This window comes from Trichoderma evansii, assembly GCF_050947405.1.
Source record: "Trichoderma evansii strain SZMC 28006 chromosome Unknown GGI43scaffold_1, whole genome shotgun sequence".
In the NCBI taxonomy this organism is placed as follows: domain Eukaryota; kingdom Fungi; phylum Ascomycota; class Sordariomycetes; order Hypocreales; family Hypocreaceae; genus Trichoderma; species Trichoderma evansii.
The window spans coordinates 1,486,221-1,503,433 of NW_028145205.1; the positions used below are offsets into that span (position 1 = coordinate 1,486,221).

Genomic DNA, 17,213 nt, shown 5'->3' on the forward strand with positions numbered 1-17,213 from the left:
ACAGGCGCCCTTTGCTGCCTTCAGCGCTTTTGCCCCTACCTACCTTATCGCTTATCGTTGCCGCAAGCAGCCCAGTAAATAAGCATGCTGAGTGCCAAAGCCGGTGACGTTACTGGTCGATCCAGCCGCTGTATTTTTTTGCCCCTCTCCTGCCATCCCCCACCCCCTCGCTTCAATTCGCTTCCAGCATCCAGGCCTGCATACTTGCGGCACAATTTTAATCTGAGCTCTTCACTCCTGTTGCATCTGACAATTATTCGCCTCCTCCCTTTTGTATCGCTCCCTGCAACAGCTGCGCACGAGAAGGCCTCCTTGTCTATCCGCTGCTAGGCGCTACGGTCCCTTCGGGAACCCCAATCTCCAACAAAAAACCACCGCCTCCTGTCGCTAAAGCCTCGAGATCTGGTCTGGTGACTCTTGCTCCTGCTGACGACTCTCAACCTTGTTTTTTTTGACTCAAAAAAGACCCCGAGACCGTGGCTTAAACATCAGCAATGCGCCTCTTCGCAGAACAGACTAGATAACACTGGCCAATCCATTTCTTCTTCATCGACGCTTTCCACTGGTGGTGATATATAATTGAACATCTTGAAAAAAAAAGAAGAGCGCAAGTGAGCGACATCGAGAGACAAAGGGAAAATTTTTTACTACTTTCCCTTTTCGGCCTTCCTTTTTTTGAACCAGCGACGAAGTAACCCAGCAACGGCTGCCTTGGCCTTCCTCTGGAAAAGAAGAAATGGATTCACAGAAGCCTCCGGAATTCATATTGGACGTCTTTACGGACCCTCGATCTGTCCGCGACGTCGTTAAAGGTAACTAATTGGCTCTTGCGAGGCGTCGCAAATACATATACATGTGTCGTCGCATCAAATAAGTTTTTATCTCTCCGAGCTGACAAGACTTCGCAAAAATCACAGGCATACTACACACAATCTTCTTCAACCGATTCTTCCCCTCTCTCACCCCGCAAACGCATGAAGTGCTGGATGTCACTCTCCCTTACGTCAATGACGATGAGCTCCAGACTATGATCGAGCAGCGCGTCTCCGCACTCGATCGCCAACTCGACGCAGAGCGATTGTCAAACTCGGGCGCGCCAACGAAGGGAGACAGAATAAATGGCGCCGGTAGCGGAGGAAGAGGCCAAATCACCGTCCAGTTCTTCGATCAGAAACGACGCAAGCCGTGGCCGTCACTCGGAGTGGAGGAAGTCTGCTGGGAGACGTGGACGATCAAAGTGACTGTTGCCGAACCGAGAACTGAAAATGGTAAGAATATGATTTTCATTTGGATTAAGCTCAAACTATGTATGTGTATCGGCTGATACTAACTTTCGAAATCGGCAGAACGAGCAAAAGTTCGCAGAGCCATGGAGCAGACCCTCTTCACCACCGCCATGAAAATCGTCACCTTCGTCAACACCCATAGAGACCATATTCCGCCCATCACCGCTCAAGGCGGTAACCCGTTTCCCTACAAGATCAACGTCGAGTCCAAAGAAACTAGCTGGCTGTCTCGTATACGAATGTACTGAAATCTGGGTTCTTTTCCTTATGCAACATCCCAAACTGGAGTCGCCTCTCCCACTCACCCTCGCTCTTTCATTTATTTATCCGCAAACGCAAACGCAACGACATTTACGACTTCAACTTATCATCGCCCCTCTGCGATGGCTCAAATCAAAATACAACAACTACGATGACAATGACAGATAAAGGTTCAACCCAATAGACATGGAGGAAGGGGAAACCGGCGTGTGAGCCCCATTTGGGGCCTTCGTTCCAAACGAGACGAAACTGTATATAGGCGTTCTATATCGGCGTTTTGGGATACCTGGATAGGAGGTGAAATGGATTTTGAATTTATTTATTAATGCATGATCAGGTAATAGATAATACCCCCCAGCTCATACGCGCTCGCACACACAGCACAAACACGCCCATGGGTTTGAAAGCATGCAGAGCAAGCTTTCCAAAGCTGCCTAATGTAGCTTTCGATTCGAGGCGTTGGACTATATTTATAGTTACCAAGGTAGCTCTACAAATCTATCACACGTCCACAGAACTGGTGCAAACTGTCAAACGTGAAGCAAATAGCTGAATTGAAATTGTTACAAAAGGCCAATCCTTTTCTTTTATCAAAAGAAAAAAAAAAGTTAACAAGGCAAAACTAAAAAGTAAACAACACACAGCCTATCATGTGATGGCAGAAGAAATCCCAAAGGTTGATAATCCGTTCCTAACCCTAATCCATAAGAGAATAAAAAGAATAAGATAGAGTAAAATAAAAAGGTAATAAAAAAAGATACAAACATGAGCCAGTCAAAGGTCTCTCACAAAAAAACCTCCCTTAATACCAAGTTTCCCTTAGGTTACATACGCGCGTACGCGACATGTTTGTGTGAAATCCAGACTCCATGCTTCCAACCAATAGTCCAGTAAAAAAAAAAAAAAAAGGAAAAGAAAGAAAGAAAGACGCACAAAAGTAGAGCCGATCAAAAGGAAATAAAAGAGGAAGAAAGAGAAAAGGATAAATAAGACCTCAAACCCCTTCGCAATAAGCCAAGTCCCAAGTCCAAGCCATACCAGCTAAGCCAAGCAATTCCATTTTCTGGAATCAGCCGTAGTCGTATTCCAATGCCGCAAAAATAAGGAGGGTGAACAAGAAAAGAAAGAAATTGGTATACTATGTACTCAGAATCATCGTTACCCGTAAGAAGCAAGCTGTGAAGCCCAAAAGGGGGGTTTGGGTTTTGCACGCAGAACTGCGAACCCGCCGTATTCTAAAATTCAACCTCGCTCTGCGTCAAAACACCAGTAATCATCGTTTTAGTCGTGTGAAGGAAGGTTTGCTCATAATAAAAATAAGCTAGACGTGCAAGAAGGAAAAGAACAGTTGGATCGTTCTTATTGTGTCGTTTCTTCTTCTGTCTTCATTATGTCATTAAAAAAAAAAGGTATCGTAATTGCTATCCCCTTCGTAAGCGCCAGTTTTATGTTGTAAGCTCTCCTTTTTTAGAATGTTGTTGAAAAGCTTCGACCGAGTGCAGGTTTTCCACTCCTGTTCACGCCTTTAGATGGCTGCTGTGAGCCTGATCCAATTCTCTCGAAACCTTGAAGGATATCGAGACCAGTAAAATCTGAACCATCAGAGCCAGCGCCCGTAGCAAAGTCATTGGGATCAATGTGGAGAGACGGCCAGTCGCCATCACCTGGAAGCTCTATCAAGGAAGCAAACTTGCTTGGTGAAGCACCCTTGATGGGTGATTCTTGAAAGAGCTTGGAGGGAGAGCTTAGACCCTCAAAGACTTTGCTCGGTGTCTCCAGGAATTGAGATGGCGTATCAGGAGCCTTGAGCAGAGGTGCTGCTCCGAGGAGTTTCTTGGAAGCTGACATCTCTCCAATGGCTGACGAGGAAATAGACCGGTCAAGGCGAGCGCGCTTAACAGAGCGTTTGACAGGTGAACCAGTATATGCAGGGCCGAGGCTGTCAAACACATTCTCGTCATCCACTGGTAGGTCTTGGAAAATGTCAAAATCGGGCAGATTGCTAGCATTGGGCGTATCAAAGCTGAAGATGCTGTCGTCTAGGCGGAAAGCAGGACTCCAAGGTAAGCTGTCGTCGTTGGTAAGGTTGGCTACTCTTCGCAGAGGAGACTGCAGCATGTGGCTAACTTTGGCGCGGTGAATGCGTAGGTTGGTGTTGGGAGAAACCGAAGGCGGTGGTTGGACAATAGCCTTGACCTTTTTCACGACAGGGGTCAGGGGAGGGGGCATCTGGTTGTCGCTAGACGGTCGGAAAGGTGACGATGAGTTAATTCCATAGCTGGAGAATGGCCGGGTCTTGGTTGGGCTGAAAGGTGATGATCCTCTTAGTCGTGCAATCTCCTCCTCGGCGCGGCCACGCTTGATGCGGCGTCGATCAGGTTCAGATGTAAAGAAAGCTGACCTGGCCGCATTCGGTCGCATGGCAGATGATTCTAAAGAAGAGATGTAGCCACTGTCATCCATGGATGCGAATTTGCGCTTATGAGTCCGAGTTGCAGACGAGGCAGGATTGCGGTTCATGGGAGGCGGTGTACCATTCCGTCGCTCTGCCCGGGGCACGGGTGGGGTGGAATGCAAAGTAGCAGGTAGGGGTGAGAAGAAGGATGATTCCAGTAGTAGTTCGTTGTCAGGACCCTTGTCGGCCAGGTCATCAGCAGGCGCATTGTCTGATACGAGAATGGTAGCATCTGATGACGGCTCCAGAGGCATTGACAAGGTTGCCTGAGATGTCGGAAGAGGAGGGAGGCTGTTCGCATGGTGGTGATGATGCTGGTGATGAATTGGGGCCGGAGGTGGAAGCGAAGGCTCGGGCATTAGTGCTGGCGTTGGTCGAGATGGTTCGAGGCGGGTGGACATGACAGGGAGGTTTTCTCCAGTCGGGACAGATTTCCGAGTCGGCTTTTCCTTAAGGAACTGGAATTCGGTGCCGGGTTCAATGCCCCAGTAGTTTCCCTTGCCGGGGTCGTCCTTTGGTCGTTCGATCTTGATAAAGTTCTTGTGAAGGCTCAGGTTATGTCGAATGCTGTTCTGCCATCCAGCATCGTTGGGGTTGTAAAAGGAGTAGTTGTCGCTGATCCATTTGTAGATCTGAGCAAGCGTGAGGCGGCGTTTTGAGGATCGGAGAATGGCCATTCCAATGAGTTGAGCGTAGCTGTGAGGCGGTTTTGTGCCATCGTCGGTGATGGGAGGGAATGAGTCGTGAGGTGGTAGCGACTGCTCATCAGCCTTGGGCTTCTTGCTGACTCGAGATTCCTTGATGGGTGCGGCCTCCATGAGTCCCTTTTTCCCGGGGGGGTTCTGGAAGTACTGCTCCACGGAGAGGTCGATAGTAGGCGGTCCCGGGAAGATCTGAGGGTGGACATTCTCTTTCTCGAAGAAAGCGTCGGGTTCATTGAGCTGGGGCTTTTGTAAACCGGTCTTGAAGTTGGACAACTGTGGCTTCTTCTGTAGTGAATCGGTCACTGGCGTCTTGTCTGAAGGAGGAGCCATCGATATGCCGTTGAATTTGTTGAGGCCGTGGGACGGCTTCAGCGGCGCCCTTGGAGCCTTGCCTTTGTAAGGTGAAAATTTGGAGCTGTGTGAGACTGCTGGTTCAAGAATGACGTTGGGAGTTGAAGTGCCCAATGGACGACGCATGGGCTTGGTGGGATTTGGCATGGGTGCGTGGCTGGTCATGGGAGCCTCGTTGTCAAAGAATGCATCGTCGTTAAAAACATCCAGTGGCCTGGAAGAGCCGTAAAAACGCGTCGGCTGGGCCATTGCGGCCGGTGCAAGTGCCTCGACGTGAGGCTCTTTAGCTGTGGAGTAAGTTGTGCGTGAATCGCCGTGAAGCGTCTAGGCGCGCTAGTCAGCCGAGGTTACAAGGGAAAAAGACGCGACGCCGTTTGTGGCGAAGGGCATGGACGCATCGCAAAGCTCCGGGAGGGCTGAGGGTAATTAAAGAAACCCGAGAATGAAAAGGAACGAGAGGAGAGATTCAACCATGGGAGATTTTGTGCTCACCTCGCTGAGGTCACCGTCACTTGCAGGCGCGGTGGGGCGGCAGATACAAGGAAGGCTTGGGGGAATCACGGCCCTGACGGGGCTTTTACTGGTGCCTTTTGTGCTTTCTCGGCTGTCAATGGGATGCCTGGCGGGAGAGCCGATTCGGACCCGCAGATGAAATTTATGAAAATTCTAGAGATTTTCGAAATCTTGAGATCGGATTAAAAGGCGGGTGATGAAAAGGTGAGAAATCCGGATGAGCGTCGCGTTGGATCGGATTCGAGTGTTTATTCTTCTGGGCGCGCGGGGAAAGCTAATAAAAGCAGCGAAAGAGCGAGCAGCTGTCACCGAGAGGCGCAATTAGAGGCGGGATGGAAGAGATGGAAAGGAAAGTCGAGCAGGATGAGGGGAGACGGGCGCTGTAATAGGGAATGCATGTACTCACCAGTATCGCTGGAAGGGAGAACAAAGACAAGCACAAGCCCAAGGGCAGCGGCGCCAGCACAGCACAGCACAAACTTTTGGATCCTTGGAACAGGCCCGAGTGGATCGTCGACCAGGGGGGATCCCTGGCGGTGCAAAGCCCAGCGCGTCAGGGATGCGCAGCGCAGCGGATTGGCTGCGAAGCTGTCTAGGCTGACACGAGCGACCGGGGCAGGGGTTTTGCAGTGCAGAAATCTTGCTTCTCCAGCCCGGAACTAGCAGAGCGCACCAAGCCTGAAGGGGCCAGCGGCAGCCTGTACCCGTGCGTCTGGCGCTGGGATTGGATTTGGTGAAGGAAGTGAAGTCGATGGCGGAGGACGATGGCGCTGTTGGTTTTCTGCAGTTGAGTGGTGCGATGAGATGCAGCGGGTAGTAGTTAGTATCCAGCAGTAGCGATGGCAGTTGCAGGGAGGTGCAAGTCTCGCAGCAGGAGACGAGAGATGCTGCAAGGGCAGGTACTGTACAAGACAGGTACCGGCGCCAGCAAGTACAAACGTGAGGGTGGCAGTGGTCGCAGTATTAGTGGTTGAAAAGCCCCTCCTTCACACGGAACGGGCTGGACTCTTGAGGGCGTGTCGCGCGTTCTCGGCAAAAGGCCAGACCTAAGACCAAGGGAAGCTTTTTCTCTCTCTCTTTGCGAAAAGGCGAGCCGAAGGGGGGCGTGTCTTAGGGAATGCAATGCAGAATGCAACGGCTCTTTCGACACTTGGTCTTGTCTTTACGTGCAGCAGTGCTTCTGCGTGGCCTCGACGATCGATCGATGGGTGCTGTCTCGAATCGACTAGGGCTGTGCCAGAGCGGAGCAGGGAGCCTGTAAGTGACGACTGCATTACATGCGCCAGAAGCATGTAAGTAAAGTGTACGGAGCACAGGTAATAGCTGCCGGCAGATTTGGGCGATGCGATGCGATGGATGCACGCAGCATCGTCTGGCCTTGGACAATGCCAGGCATACAGCAAATAGCAGCAGCAGCAGCAGCAGCAGTAGCAGTAGCAGTGATACGTACATGGATGTGCTAGTATGGCTTGTGCTACAGTGTGTATGTAAGTGTATCGTGTATGGTATGTGCTGGTGGGTGAGTGGGTGGATGGATGGCTAGGCAAGGTTGTGAGATATGCGAGTGTGAGGGTGTGAGCGGCTTGCGTCTCGTCTAGTGTTAGTGTGACTGCGTGTGCGAGAGTTGGAACTCGAGAGATGGGATGGGATGGGATGCAAGAGATGGGACGCCAGATGAGAGCATCAAGTCCCTTTTGAATGCATCCATGCCTCCAGAGGCTCCTATTATTCGCCATGGCCGTCGCCATCACGACAACCATTACGGTTGCCATGCGACCTGTCCGAGGTCATCTTCGCATCACGAATCCCACCTGCATCGATAAACAACAAACCGAGCCATTCTACTGGGCATTGGCCTGCATGATGCATGCAAGCATGCGCGAGCGATGAGCGCAGCAATTGGCGAGAGTCGAGCTGTCTGGTCCAATTTTACGAAGCACTACTGCATTGATTTCCCACCTGCGGCCGAGTATGCATACGCATGGACGTGTTGAATGAGGCAGCAGTATGGAGTATATACGATGTAAATACAGAATCTATCAGAAACTGGCAACATGGAATTTGCGATAATCCCACCACACACACCCATCGCCAATTCGGAGATGGGAAGATAGTAGTGGTGCTGCTATATAAAGCATGTAAATGAATATCAGTGTGGCGTATTAGACTATCCAAAAGGTACTTGCCAGAATAGTACTAACTGGCTGCTCCAACTAATCCAATAATACCGACTACCTAGTACATACTACCGAAAGGCGATCGAGTCGCACAAGGCGAACGAACTACTGTGCTACTAATAGCATATAATACTCCATCCTACTAATAGCACCACTTTCATATGCCAGGGCCCTTCCCGGAAGAATGAGGAGCGGCCATCCCGAGCATCCCAATCAAAGTTCATCCGTCGTTCTCTCTCTCTCGACAAACTAAATACTTAGCCTCTTCCTAAACCATCGACCATCCGTCATCGCCTTCAATGGCCATGGCTAAAACATCAGCCCCGATCATCCATTTACGTACAACGCTCGAGACAGAGTTTTCTTCTTCGTCCCTTTAGTGCCGGCCTCGATGGAATCCGTCAGATGTCTCAAATGATCCAAGCCACAGCGGCGAGCTTAAAGAGAGTTTGCCGAGAAGCAGGTACCGCCGGCCGTTGTCGATTCTGCTGCGTTTCAAACGCGAACTCTATCCTGCCCTGGCCCAGTTTCGCATGTTTCTGCTGCCCTTCTGACTCTTGTTCCCTTTTTTCCCTCTTCTCTCCCCTCCAATATTGACCCCTCCATATCCCTTGCTCCCCCTCCATTATCTTCACGAAGCTCTCCTCCCCCCCACGCAGAGCTCACTCACACTCTCCATTTTTTATCTCATCTTTCTCATCCTTGTTGTTTCTATAAACAGCGTTACCCATGTCAAGCCGTTGCTATTTCTACTACCTGCGCTTTGTGTATACGGATATTCAGAAACTCAGATGACCACCATCTGACAGTCTACGCGACTTGAATTATGGAGTACAACAACGCGTAACCTTCTCAGCTGATTGCTGCTCTCGAGGGCAATTGGTTCTTCAATTCATCCACAGCACCCGCCGGGCGGCCCAGGACGGAGGCCGCAAATGGGGCTCGGTGATACGTAGCGATAGGCCCTCCGCGAATTCGGTCGCAACCCTGTCCCTGATTCGCCTACTTGGGATACGTACCCCAGCCGGCAAGGCATGTGAAGGGCATTATCTGGATACAAAACGGCGATATAGAGGGATGCAGAGGGGGGTGAGCCGGCACAGCAGAGACGCTGATTGGCCGCGGCCGGGAATCGACAAGACATGGCGGTTCCACTGCAGCCCAACGAGAATGTATGACATCTTGGGCTGCCCTCAACTCGCTCGCTCTCACTCTGCGCTCTCTCACTCTCTCCTTCACTCAGTTGTGGTGAGTCTGACTTGGGCTTATAAGTCTAAGTGAAGTGGGATGGCCGCTTAAAAAAACGCGTCATACCAAGCCCAAGACGCGTCTCGCCCCCCTTGTTTACTTTGTCGCGCGTCTGTCCAATCACGGCTCTTCAATTGGACACTAGTGCCGCCCGCTGCTCTTTAGCCTCCGAGAGCTCGCATCCAGAGCCTCTCTATCGCGATAGCACTTGGACACGATTAGGACCGAAGCGGCAGCTGGAGACGCAAAAAAGGCTGAAGCTGAAGAGGAAGCGCATGGAGGCCACCCGGTTGGGGCAATGGTCGACGGCGATCTGGCTTTCCATGACGCAGCCCAGGCGTCACAGCCAATTTCCCCTTGGCTGCGAACCACACGCTTGCTATTCGGACTAGTATAGAGCGTTCCTTCAAGTCCGAAGACGTGTGCCGATGGCTCCAGTTTCTCGATCTCTCTTGTCTCTTGAGTTTCGCCTTTGCGCGCGATCATCAAGATCGTACCACATACGGCTCCTAGTGTCGTGCTGCGCTGGCAGTAATTTACATCAAACGCGCTAGGCAAAGCATGACGGACTACCGCCAGCTATTGCCTACTACTGGCTCTGCTATTTGTTTCTAACCATCGACTAATCCTCCGTAGCATCCTTTCGCATTGACGCTTGGCGCTGGAAGGAACAAACTCTTTACGCAATCGATAACAGAGAAGCTGAAAAAGAAACCAAGAAACAAGCGCAAGAGGAAAAGAATTTTCCCAAGGCTCTTAATTAAACACTCTACGCGTCAGCTGCTGGCTTGAGCGCGAATCCCAGCCCTAGTCTTTTTATGGCCCCTCCATTCCACAGACCAGCATTTCGCTCTCTCTTGCTTCGTACTTCGTACTCTCTGTTCCCTTTTCGACTCCCATGATTATCTGGATGGAGACGCTGTGCCACCACCTGGCCCCCTTCCGACGATCCCGATCCCGTCCCCCCAGAAGAAGCTCGAGGGGAATGGGGTTTCTACTAGTCTTTTTGCTCGGCTTTGAAACACCAGACAACTTGTTTGTCCCTGAGGACAGTCTCAGGCCGAGCCTCTTGGTGTCTCTCTCCCTCTGTCTCCTGACCCCATTGAAACGGTGATTTTATGGGCTCTATCATTCCAATGTACTCGTGATCTAATCAAAAAAGAAGAGAGGTAAAGCGGAAGAAAACCATTTGCCTGCAATGCCCCTGGCCAGAGCACGAACCCATGCAAGGCATTCATTGTCATCCTTGCCCGGCCACTCGCTGTGTAACTTGCATGTAACTTACACGTGTACCTGGAAAGCTACAAGTACTTTTACTACTACTCTCGTAGCAAACGGCAACAGCAGCAGCAGCAATTGTAGCATTTGCCTTTTCCAGTATAAAATATTAGACTACATGTAGGATTTGGCTTACTTGTAATTTCATAAGTCCCAAAAGATTAAAGTGCTATCATCAGCCTGTAGAAAGCTCCCCATTGTCTTTCTTGTTCCCTTTCTTCCTGCATAAGGCGTTGAAAGTTATGTAAGAATAAGGTTAGTTCTCCGAACCCGCCCATCCTCCTCCTCGGTTCACCGAATATCTTTAATTTCAATCCCTCGTTCTTTTTTATCAAAATCCCTGCCGTATACTTGTCAAAATCCCAATCCACTTTCTCACACGAGACCCTTGTATTCTATTTCTGTAAAAAGGCACAGCAAAGAAGCAAATGGAAGAAACAGAAGAAATAATAGTAATACATACTAATACGGATGCTTTTTTCTTTATTAATTCCGTGCATTTGGACCCATGTACTGAACAAGCCCTATACTGCATGCACCTTTAATTAATCCTCAGCTTCACAATCCCTGTGCATATTGATCCTTTTTTTTTTTCTTCTCTCCGTTCCTTGAACTTTTTTTTTGTATCTTTGTAGCTTTTCGTTAATTACCCCTTACGGCGGCCCCACGATGAGTTCATCAACCCATCATGATAGCACCTATTCTAGAATACTGCTCGCCTCAGCAGAAGCAATCAGCTCATCTTGCATGCCGCTGCTCCTTCGCTCTCTCCGTATTACTATTTCACCGATTACTTATTGCTTGTAAGGAGAAAGGAAGAAAATAAAAGAGAAAAAAAAAGGAGAGAATACATTGCCTATGTAGTTCACGAAAAAAAAGCGTTGAGTATGTCTCAGGCGTTGGAAAGTTCATACCGTGCGCATGGGCTCGGACCTCGATTCACTTCAGAGCATGTCACTACTGCGACCTTGCACATTGTGTGAACTCCGTGCTGTACCAGTGTTACGCTCCCCGGCTCATCACACAGTTATCACCGTATGCATGTAGTATGCCGAGCACGGCTTGACACACTTCAGTGCCGCCATCGTCGTATATGCAACTGCCGTGGCCTGTGCAATGTATATGAAACTCTGAAACATCTCACCTCTCACCTCTCAATTTGCCAAGGCCACCCTATAACCAGCTAATAGAGAACTACGACAAACCGATATCCCAGCATGGAAAGTTCGTGCCACCAGGTAAAGGCATAGGCGTTCTGGATGTCATGTTAAATGCAACGATAGGATTTACTACTATACCTACAAAGATGCGACTTACTTCGGAAGATCTCACATTAAATGTAAATACTATACCTGCAAAGAGCCAGGTGCCTTCAAAAATAAAGCATGATATTTGTTAATATGTATATATATATATATATATATATATATATATATATATATATATATATATATATATATATATAGAGAGAGAGAGAGAGAGAGAGAGAGAGAGGGAGAGAGAGAGGGAGAGAGAGAGGGAGAGAGAGAGAGAGAGATTTCATTTAAAAATGCAGCTATACAAGTTCAAATCAGACCACAAAGGCAACACACTCATATATATAGATAGGAAAAAGAAGAGAGGGCGAGAGAGTGTCACATAACCAAACGATGACGTTGATATTAATGATAGTATTACTAGCTTTTATTAAACAACAACAAAAATAGCATCAAATGACAAAAAATCATGCGAATTCAAACAGAAATATGAGAGCAATGTGTTCATTTTCGTGCTAAACGTACACGCTGTCCCGGTCTTCTCTCCCCTCCCTTCCCCCCCCTTCAGCTGTGATATCTAACATCAAACTTCCAAATAAAACTAAATTCACTCGAATACAACCATTCCGTCTCCTCTCTCCTTTCTCAAATCGCTACCCAGTCAGCAATCTCAATCCAAAACCCGACCAGCGACGGAAGCTGCGCTCTTGTCCTTGGTCGTCGTCTTCTTGAGAGCTCTTCCAGCCTGGATCTCTCCCAAAAAGCCAGCAGGGCGACCCCCTGCTGCCGGCAGTGATGGAGCATCGCCAGGAGGAGGAGGGGGAGGGGGAGGAGGGATTCCACCAGGCAATGCCGGAGGAGGAGGAGGACCTCCGATGGGAGCCATAGGTGGTGGAGGCGGCGGCGATCCAGCTTCGGGCATCGGGGGTGGTGGAGGTGGAGGAGCGCCAACAGGAGTTCCGCTTGGCAGAGGGGGAGGAGAGGCTACCGCATCGCTCACCGGAGCAGGCGTGGATGGAGACGAGTCTCTACCAGCAGCAGAGAGCGGCCTGGGAGGCGCCATGGTGCCAAACAGGATAGACGCCAGCTGGGCAGCATTGCCGGCGCCAGGCCGGTCATCGTCAGAATCTTCATCGTCAGATGACTTGTCTGAGCCCCAGTCATCAGAATCGGCTCGTTTGCGAGACCAAGGCTGAGCGGGTGCAGGAGTTGGGACAGGGGCTGACTTGATATCCTGTGTCATCCGGTGGAAAGGATTGGTGGAAACATCGGCCGCTGGTGTAGCCTCCTTTGGCACAGCAGGAGAAGAAGCTTCTGATGTCTGTGACATCATCTTGAAATAGGGGTTCTTGCTCTCAGGCTCGGCTGGCGGAGAGGTCACCACCGTGGGAACGGGTGGAGGAGAGGCTGGTGCAGCGGCTGGTGCAGCAACCGGTGGCGAGCTTACCCTCTCAGGCTCTGGGTTGCTAATTTGGCTGCCTCCAAGGGTAGGCGTCGATGCTGGCGGCGTGGCCTTCTCGTGGCTCTCCTCTTCATCAGATGAAGACGAGCTGTCGTCATCGATAGCCTCGAGTTGGCGCTGTAGTTCAAGTTCACGCTGCTTAGCAGCCTCCATCTCTGCACGGCGAGCAGCTAGCTTGGCTTCCTTCTCCTTGGCTTCTGCCAAAGCCGCCTTCTTCTTCTTCTTCTCTTCTTCCTTTCGTAGCTTACCCTGGCGAACCTGTTCCTCCAGAGCCTTGAGTCGTTCATCAGCTGCACGCTGCTCTGCTGCAAACTCGTCCTCTTCCTCTTTAACTTGTTGCCTATAAGTCAATTGTTAGTAGTCTATCACCAAAATATATTTACAAGAAAACGGTAAGATTGCAAAACTTACTGCAGGTATTCGTTTTCCCGCTGTTGCTGCTCATGCTCACGGGCGAGGCGTGTCTCCTCAGCGGCCTTGGCTGCCTCTTCCTCCGCCTTCTTCCAAGCCGCGGCCGCGGCCGTTTCGCCATCACCCTTTCCTCCCTTCCTTGAAGGAGGTGGTGGAGGCTTCTTAGCAGCCGACTGTGGCTCTTCCACAACAGGAGGGGGGATACCCTGTTCCTCGTTGAGTCGAGCCTGTCGTTCGGCCTCTCGGCGGGCGTCATCCTCCTCAGCTTGGCGCAGCTTGGCAGCTCGTTCAGATCTTTCACGTTCTATGCGCTGAGCGGCAGTCTCTCCAGACTTAGTCGGTGCCTTGATACCCAGGGCCGCAAGGCGCTCAGCCATGCGCTGTTCAGCTTGCTGCTTAATAAACGCAGCACGCTCTTCTGGCGTCTTGTATGAAGAGTATGATCCACCACCAGCTGTGGAAGAAGGAGTGGCAGTGCGCGAGGTTGGAGCAGGGCTCTCAGTTGGCTGAGGGGACAGGGCAGCAGCTCGTTCCCGAGGAGCCTCGTCCGCTGCCGAAGGTCGTACATTGCGCTTATCCTGGGCTCGGACGCGGGCTGCGCGGCTCTCACGCTGGAGATCAAAGATGAAGTCTCGAACCTCGTCTTCGACACCAAGGGCATCCTCCCAGCGACGTCTCTCATGCTCGCTGCTGTTATCCTTTCCAGCATCGTTGAGGCTATCCTCGATACTTCGCGAGAAATCACGGACGCTGTCCTCGACATCGTGGACCATGCGCTCATTGCTCTCCTTCTCATTTCTGACCCGGATGCTTTCTTCCTCGAGCCTCTTGGGAGCGTCCAGGTCTTCGGAAGCAGTCTCAATCTTCTTACCTGTCAAGGCAGCAGTTCTCTGTTGCATCATGGCCTTTGCACGAGCCTTGAGTCGGTCTGACTCTGTCACTGAGCCACCAGGACCAGTTCCCACAATGGCTAATGCACTGCCAGGGTGAGCCTTGGCATCCTTGAGACGGAAGAGTTCGAGCCTGGCCTCCATGATGGCCTTCTCTGCCTTTCGCACCTGCGAAGCAAGCTCAGGGACTCTGTCTGTGAGCTTCTGAAGCTGGCGCTTCAGAGCCCTTGTCTCAGCATCCGAGTTACCAACAGCCAGCGCGGCATCTGGGTGCGAGTCAATGTCGTCCTGGATGCGTCGAATACGGCGGTAGAGTTCCTCCGCCTCACGTCGATCGCGCCGGTCCAAAATGTCGTCCTCTTCATGGTTCTTCTCATCAGCAAAATCCATAGCGTCAAGCAAGATTTGCTTCTCCTTAATCTTCTTCCTCAGCTCATCAAGAGTCAAGTCATCGTTGGATCCAACAGAAGACGTTCCTGGAGATTCAGGCCGGGGCGAATTGGCCCCTCCAAGCCTCCGGCGAGCACTAGACCTGTAGCCAAAGTCCTCATCGTCGTTCCTGTACACTGTGGCATCCTTGCGTCCACCTGCAGCAGGGGCAGGGCTGCCTCGGAATGAACGATTCTTCATATAGCTGACGCCAGTCTTTTGCGGTAGCAGCGCAGCACCAGAATTCTTACGGTGGTCAGACTCTTCGTGCAGCATTGATTTCAGAGTGCCAATGGACTGGGTAAAGTTACGAGTAGAAGGAGGGACAAGTTCTGCGGGCAAAACGTTGGGCATGGGGTATCCGTTCAGCTTTCTGTAGATCAAATGCATAGCAACAGCGAATTCATCCAGGTTCAGTCGGCCCTTGTTACCGTGGTCGGCCAGTGTCCAAACTCTCTCCAGATCAGGCTTCTCAAGACCACTCTGGCCAAAGATCTCAATGGCTTGGTCGCCGCCAATATAGCCCTTGTTGAGACCATCCCAAGCCTTGAACAAGGCATCGTATCTGGTCTTTTCCTCTTTGGTAATAGCCCATGGAATAACTGCATTACCCTGAAGACCAGCGGTAGTGTAAGAGCCAGCTTCGCGGCCCGCTTGAGGCATCATACGAGCCTGCAGCGCATCAATGTTGGGCAGTCCAGTTGCAGGAGCATTGACAAGACCCCATTGGCCAGGTCGTCCCGTGGGTTGAGCATTCAGTGGTGCTGCCATGCCTCCAGGCCCGCCGAATCCAGTGGGCATGGGAGGTATTGGGGGGAGAGGGCCACCGTAGCCCGTGGGCTGGGGGTTTTGTAAGTTGGCGAAACCCGTCGGCTGTGGCTGAAGACCTTGGGATTGGCCTCCAAAGCCTTGTTGCTGCGCTCCAGGAAAGCCTGTCATCTGCGCCTGGAGAAGCTGAGAGTTTGATGCTGGCGGCGGCTGCGGCTTCGGCTGCTCGATAGTGGGCACATTTGCTTGGCTGGTCGTGGGGCCTTCGTCCGGAACAGCAAAGCTGATGATATCAACCATGCTGGAAACCTCGTTCTTTACGTGGTCGGGCAGAGTAGGTGGCAATGTCTTGCCTGTAAGCTTCAGATTGCAAAGGTACATGGCAAGAGCGAATTCGGGGAAGTAGAGTTGTCCCGCTCGCGTGGTATCAGCCAACGTCCTAGATTGGCCCCTTGTTAGTCGCTTTCTAGCATTGACAGTAGATTTAACAGAATTGAAAAGTAACAAAGCCATATATATCTTACCAAATATGAGACAGCGCGTCGCCATCCAATTTAGACCGTAGTAAAAGGTCTCTGGCCTTTTCTCCAGACATGGTTGCTGAGCCATCTCCCACAGCAGACTTGAACAGCGTCTCGAACTTTGCTTGATCGGCGGCCGTGATAAACGACAGTCTGATGTTGGGAATCTTGGTCTTTGACTTATCGGCTCTTCGTCCTTGGGGCTTGGCCGTGCCCCCAGTCTGGAAAGACGCAGCTACTTCTGCGAATCCAGTTGGCTGCGGCTTTATCGGAGGAGGAGAGATGGTCGAGCTCGTGGGCTGCGGTTGTTGCGGCTGCGGAGCCGGGAATCCAGTCTGCTGAGGAACCTGCTGCTGCGGAGCGGAAAATCCAGTCTGCTGGGGCACCTGCTGCTGGAATTGAGGTTGTTGCTGCTGTTGCTGCTGGTACTGCTGTTGGTACTGCTGAGGAATCGACGGCATCGGCGGGGCGCTCGACGTCTGGAACTGCTGCTGCGGCTGAGCCTGTCCCGGGAAGCCGGTATACTGCTGCTGCAGTGGCTGCGGAGACTGCTGGTAGCCCGTTGGCTGAGCTTGCAACGGATAGCCAGTGTATTGCTGCTGCAATGGCTGTTGCATCGGCTGCTGTCCGAAGCCCGTGGGCTGCGGCGCAAAGGGGCTTGGCTGCTGTCCCGGCTGCTGGCCAGGCGCGAGATTGTTAAAGGAGCCGCCATACTGCTGCTGCGGCTGAGTTCCCGGGCGAGGACTGTTGCCGCTGTTCAAGTAGGCGTTCGAGTTGGAATACATCGTGAGGTTGCTGACGGGTTCTCAAGCCGGACGCTCGGATGTCGGGTCGTATCCTCAGGAGATTCAAACAAAGTAAGGAGGAGCGCGAGAGCTCCGCAGCTCGACGAGACGCAGACAAAGGAGAGAACAGCGAGAGAACGAATGAATTAAGCTCCAAAGCAAGAAAGCAGGCGTTCAACAAAGACACAAAAAGAAGAGCGGCTAAAAGACTCAAGAGTCGTGATGACGAAGCTCGCGCCAACTCCCGCAATGATGCTAACGTTGCTAGTGGTACGTGATTATCGAGGTACACGAGTGAGTGTCTGCAGAGAGAGCGCTGGAAAGCCGGGGCTGGGGCTGAGGTTGGGGCTGGAGAAATTGCGTGGCTAGGCCGAAGAAATTGCCCCTCACGCCAGTACGTACCCAATTTTATACCGTA

General features: G+C 51.3%; 4 protein-coding genes across 4 annotated transcripts; 1 reads left to right on the forward strand and 3 right to left on the reverse strand.

The window, feature by feature from the left end:
* Positions 1–736: 736 nt before the first annotated feature.
* On the forward strand, positions 737–1,731 carry GGI43DRAFT_378499 (autophagy-related protein 101; the record flags this gene model as incomplete). The annotated part of the gene is made up of 4 exons (XM_083202709.1): positions 737–812; positions 918–1,268; positions 1,347–1,517; positions 1,712–1,731. 4 exons carry the CDS (start codon positions 737–739, stop codon positions 1,729–1,731), a joined length of 618 nt encoding a protein of 205 aa, XP_083066120.1.
* Positions 1,732–2,664: 933 nt separating this feature from the next.
* On the reverse strand, positions 2,665–5,538 carry GGI43DRAFT_14622 (forkhead box transcription factor). The gene has a single exon (XM_083199367.1). It carries the CDS (start codon positions 5,304–5,306, stop codon positions 3,015–3,017), a length of 2,292 nt encoding a protein of 763 aa, XP_083066121.1. The 5' UTR covers positions 5,307–5,538; the 3' UTR covers positions 2,665–3,014.
* Positions 5,539–6,425: 887 nt separating this feature from the next.
* On the reverse strand, positions 6,426–7,447 carry GGI43DRAFT_14546 (uncharacterized protein). The gene has a single exon (XM_083199350.1). It carries the CDS (start codon positions 7,340–7,342, stop codon positions 6,617–6,619), a length of 726 nt encoding a protein of 241 aa, XP_083066122.1. The 5' UTR covers positions 7,343–7,447; the 3' UTR covers positions 6,426–6,616.
* A 4,469-nt stretch (positions 7,448–11,916) lies between these two features.
* GGI43DRAFT_390420 (uncharacterized protein) lies at positions 11,917–17,091 on the reverse strand. Its single transcript, XM_083204312.1, has 3 exons — positions 16,014–17,091; positions 13,403–15,928; positions 11,917–13,331 (listed from the first exon to the last, which is right to left on the reverse strand). Exons 1-3 carry the CDS (start codon positions 16,793–16,795, stop codon positions 12,200–12,202), a joined length of 4,440 nt encoding a protein of 1,479 aa, XP_083066123.1. The 5' UTR covers positions 16,796–17,091; the 3' UTR covers positions 11,917–12,199.
* Positions 17,092–17,213: the final 122 nt, after the last annotated feature.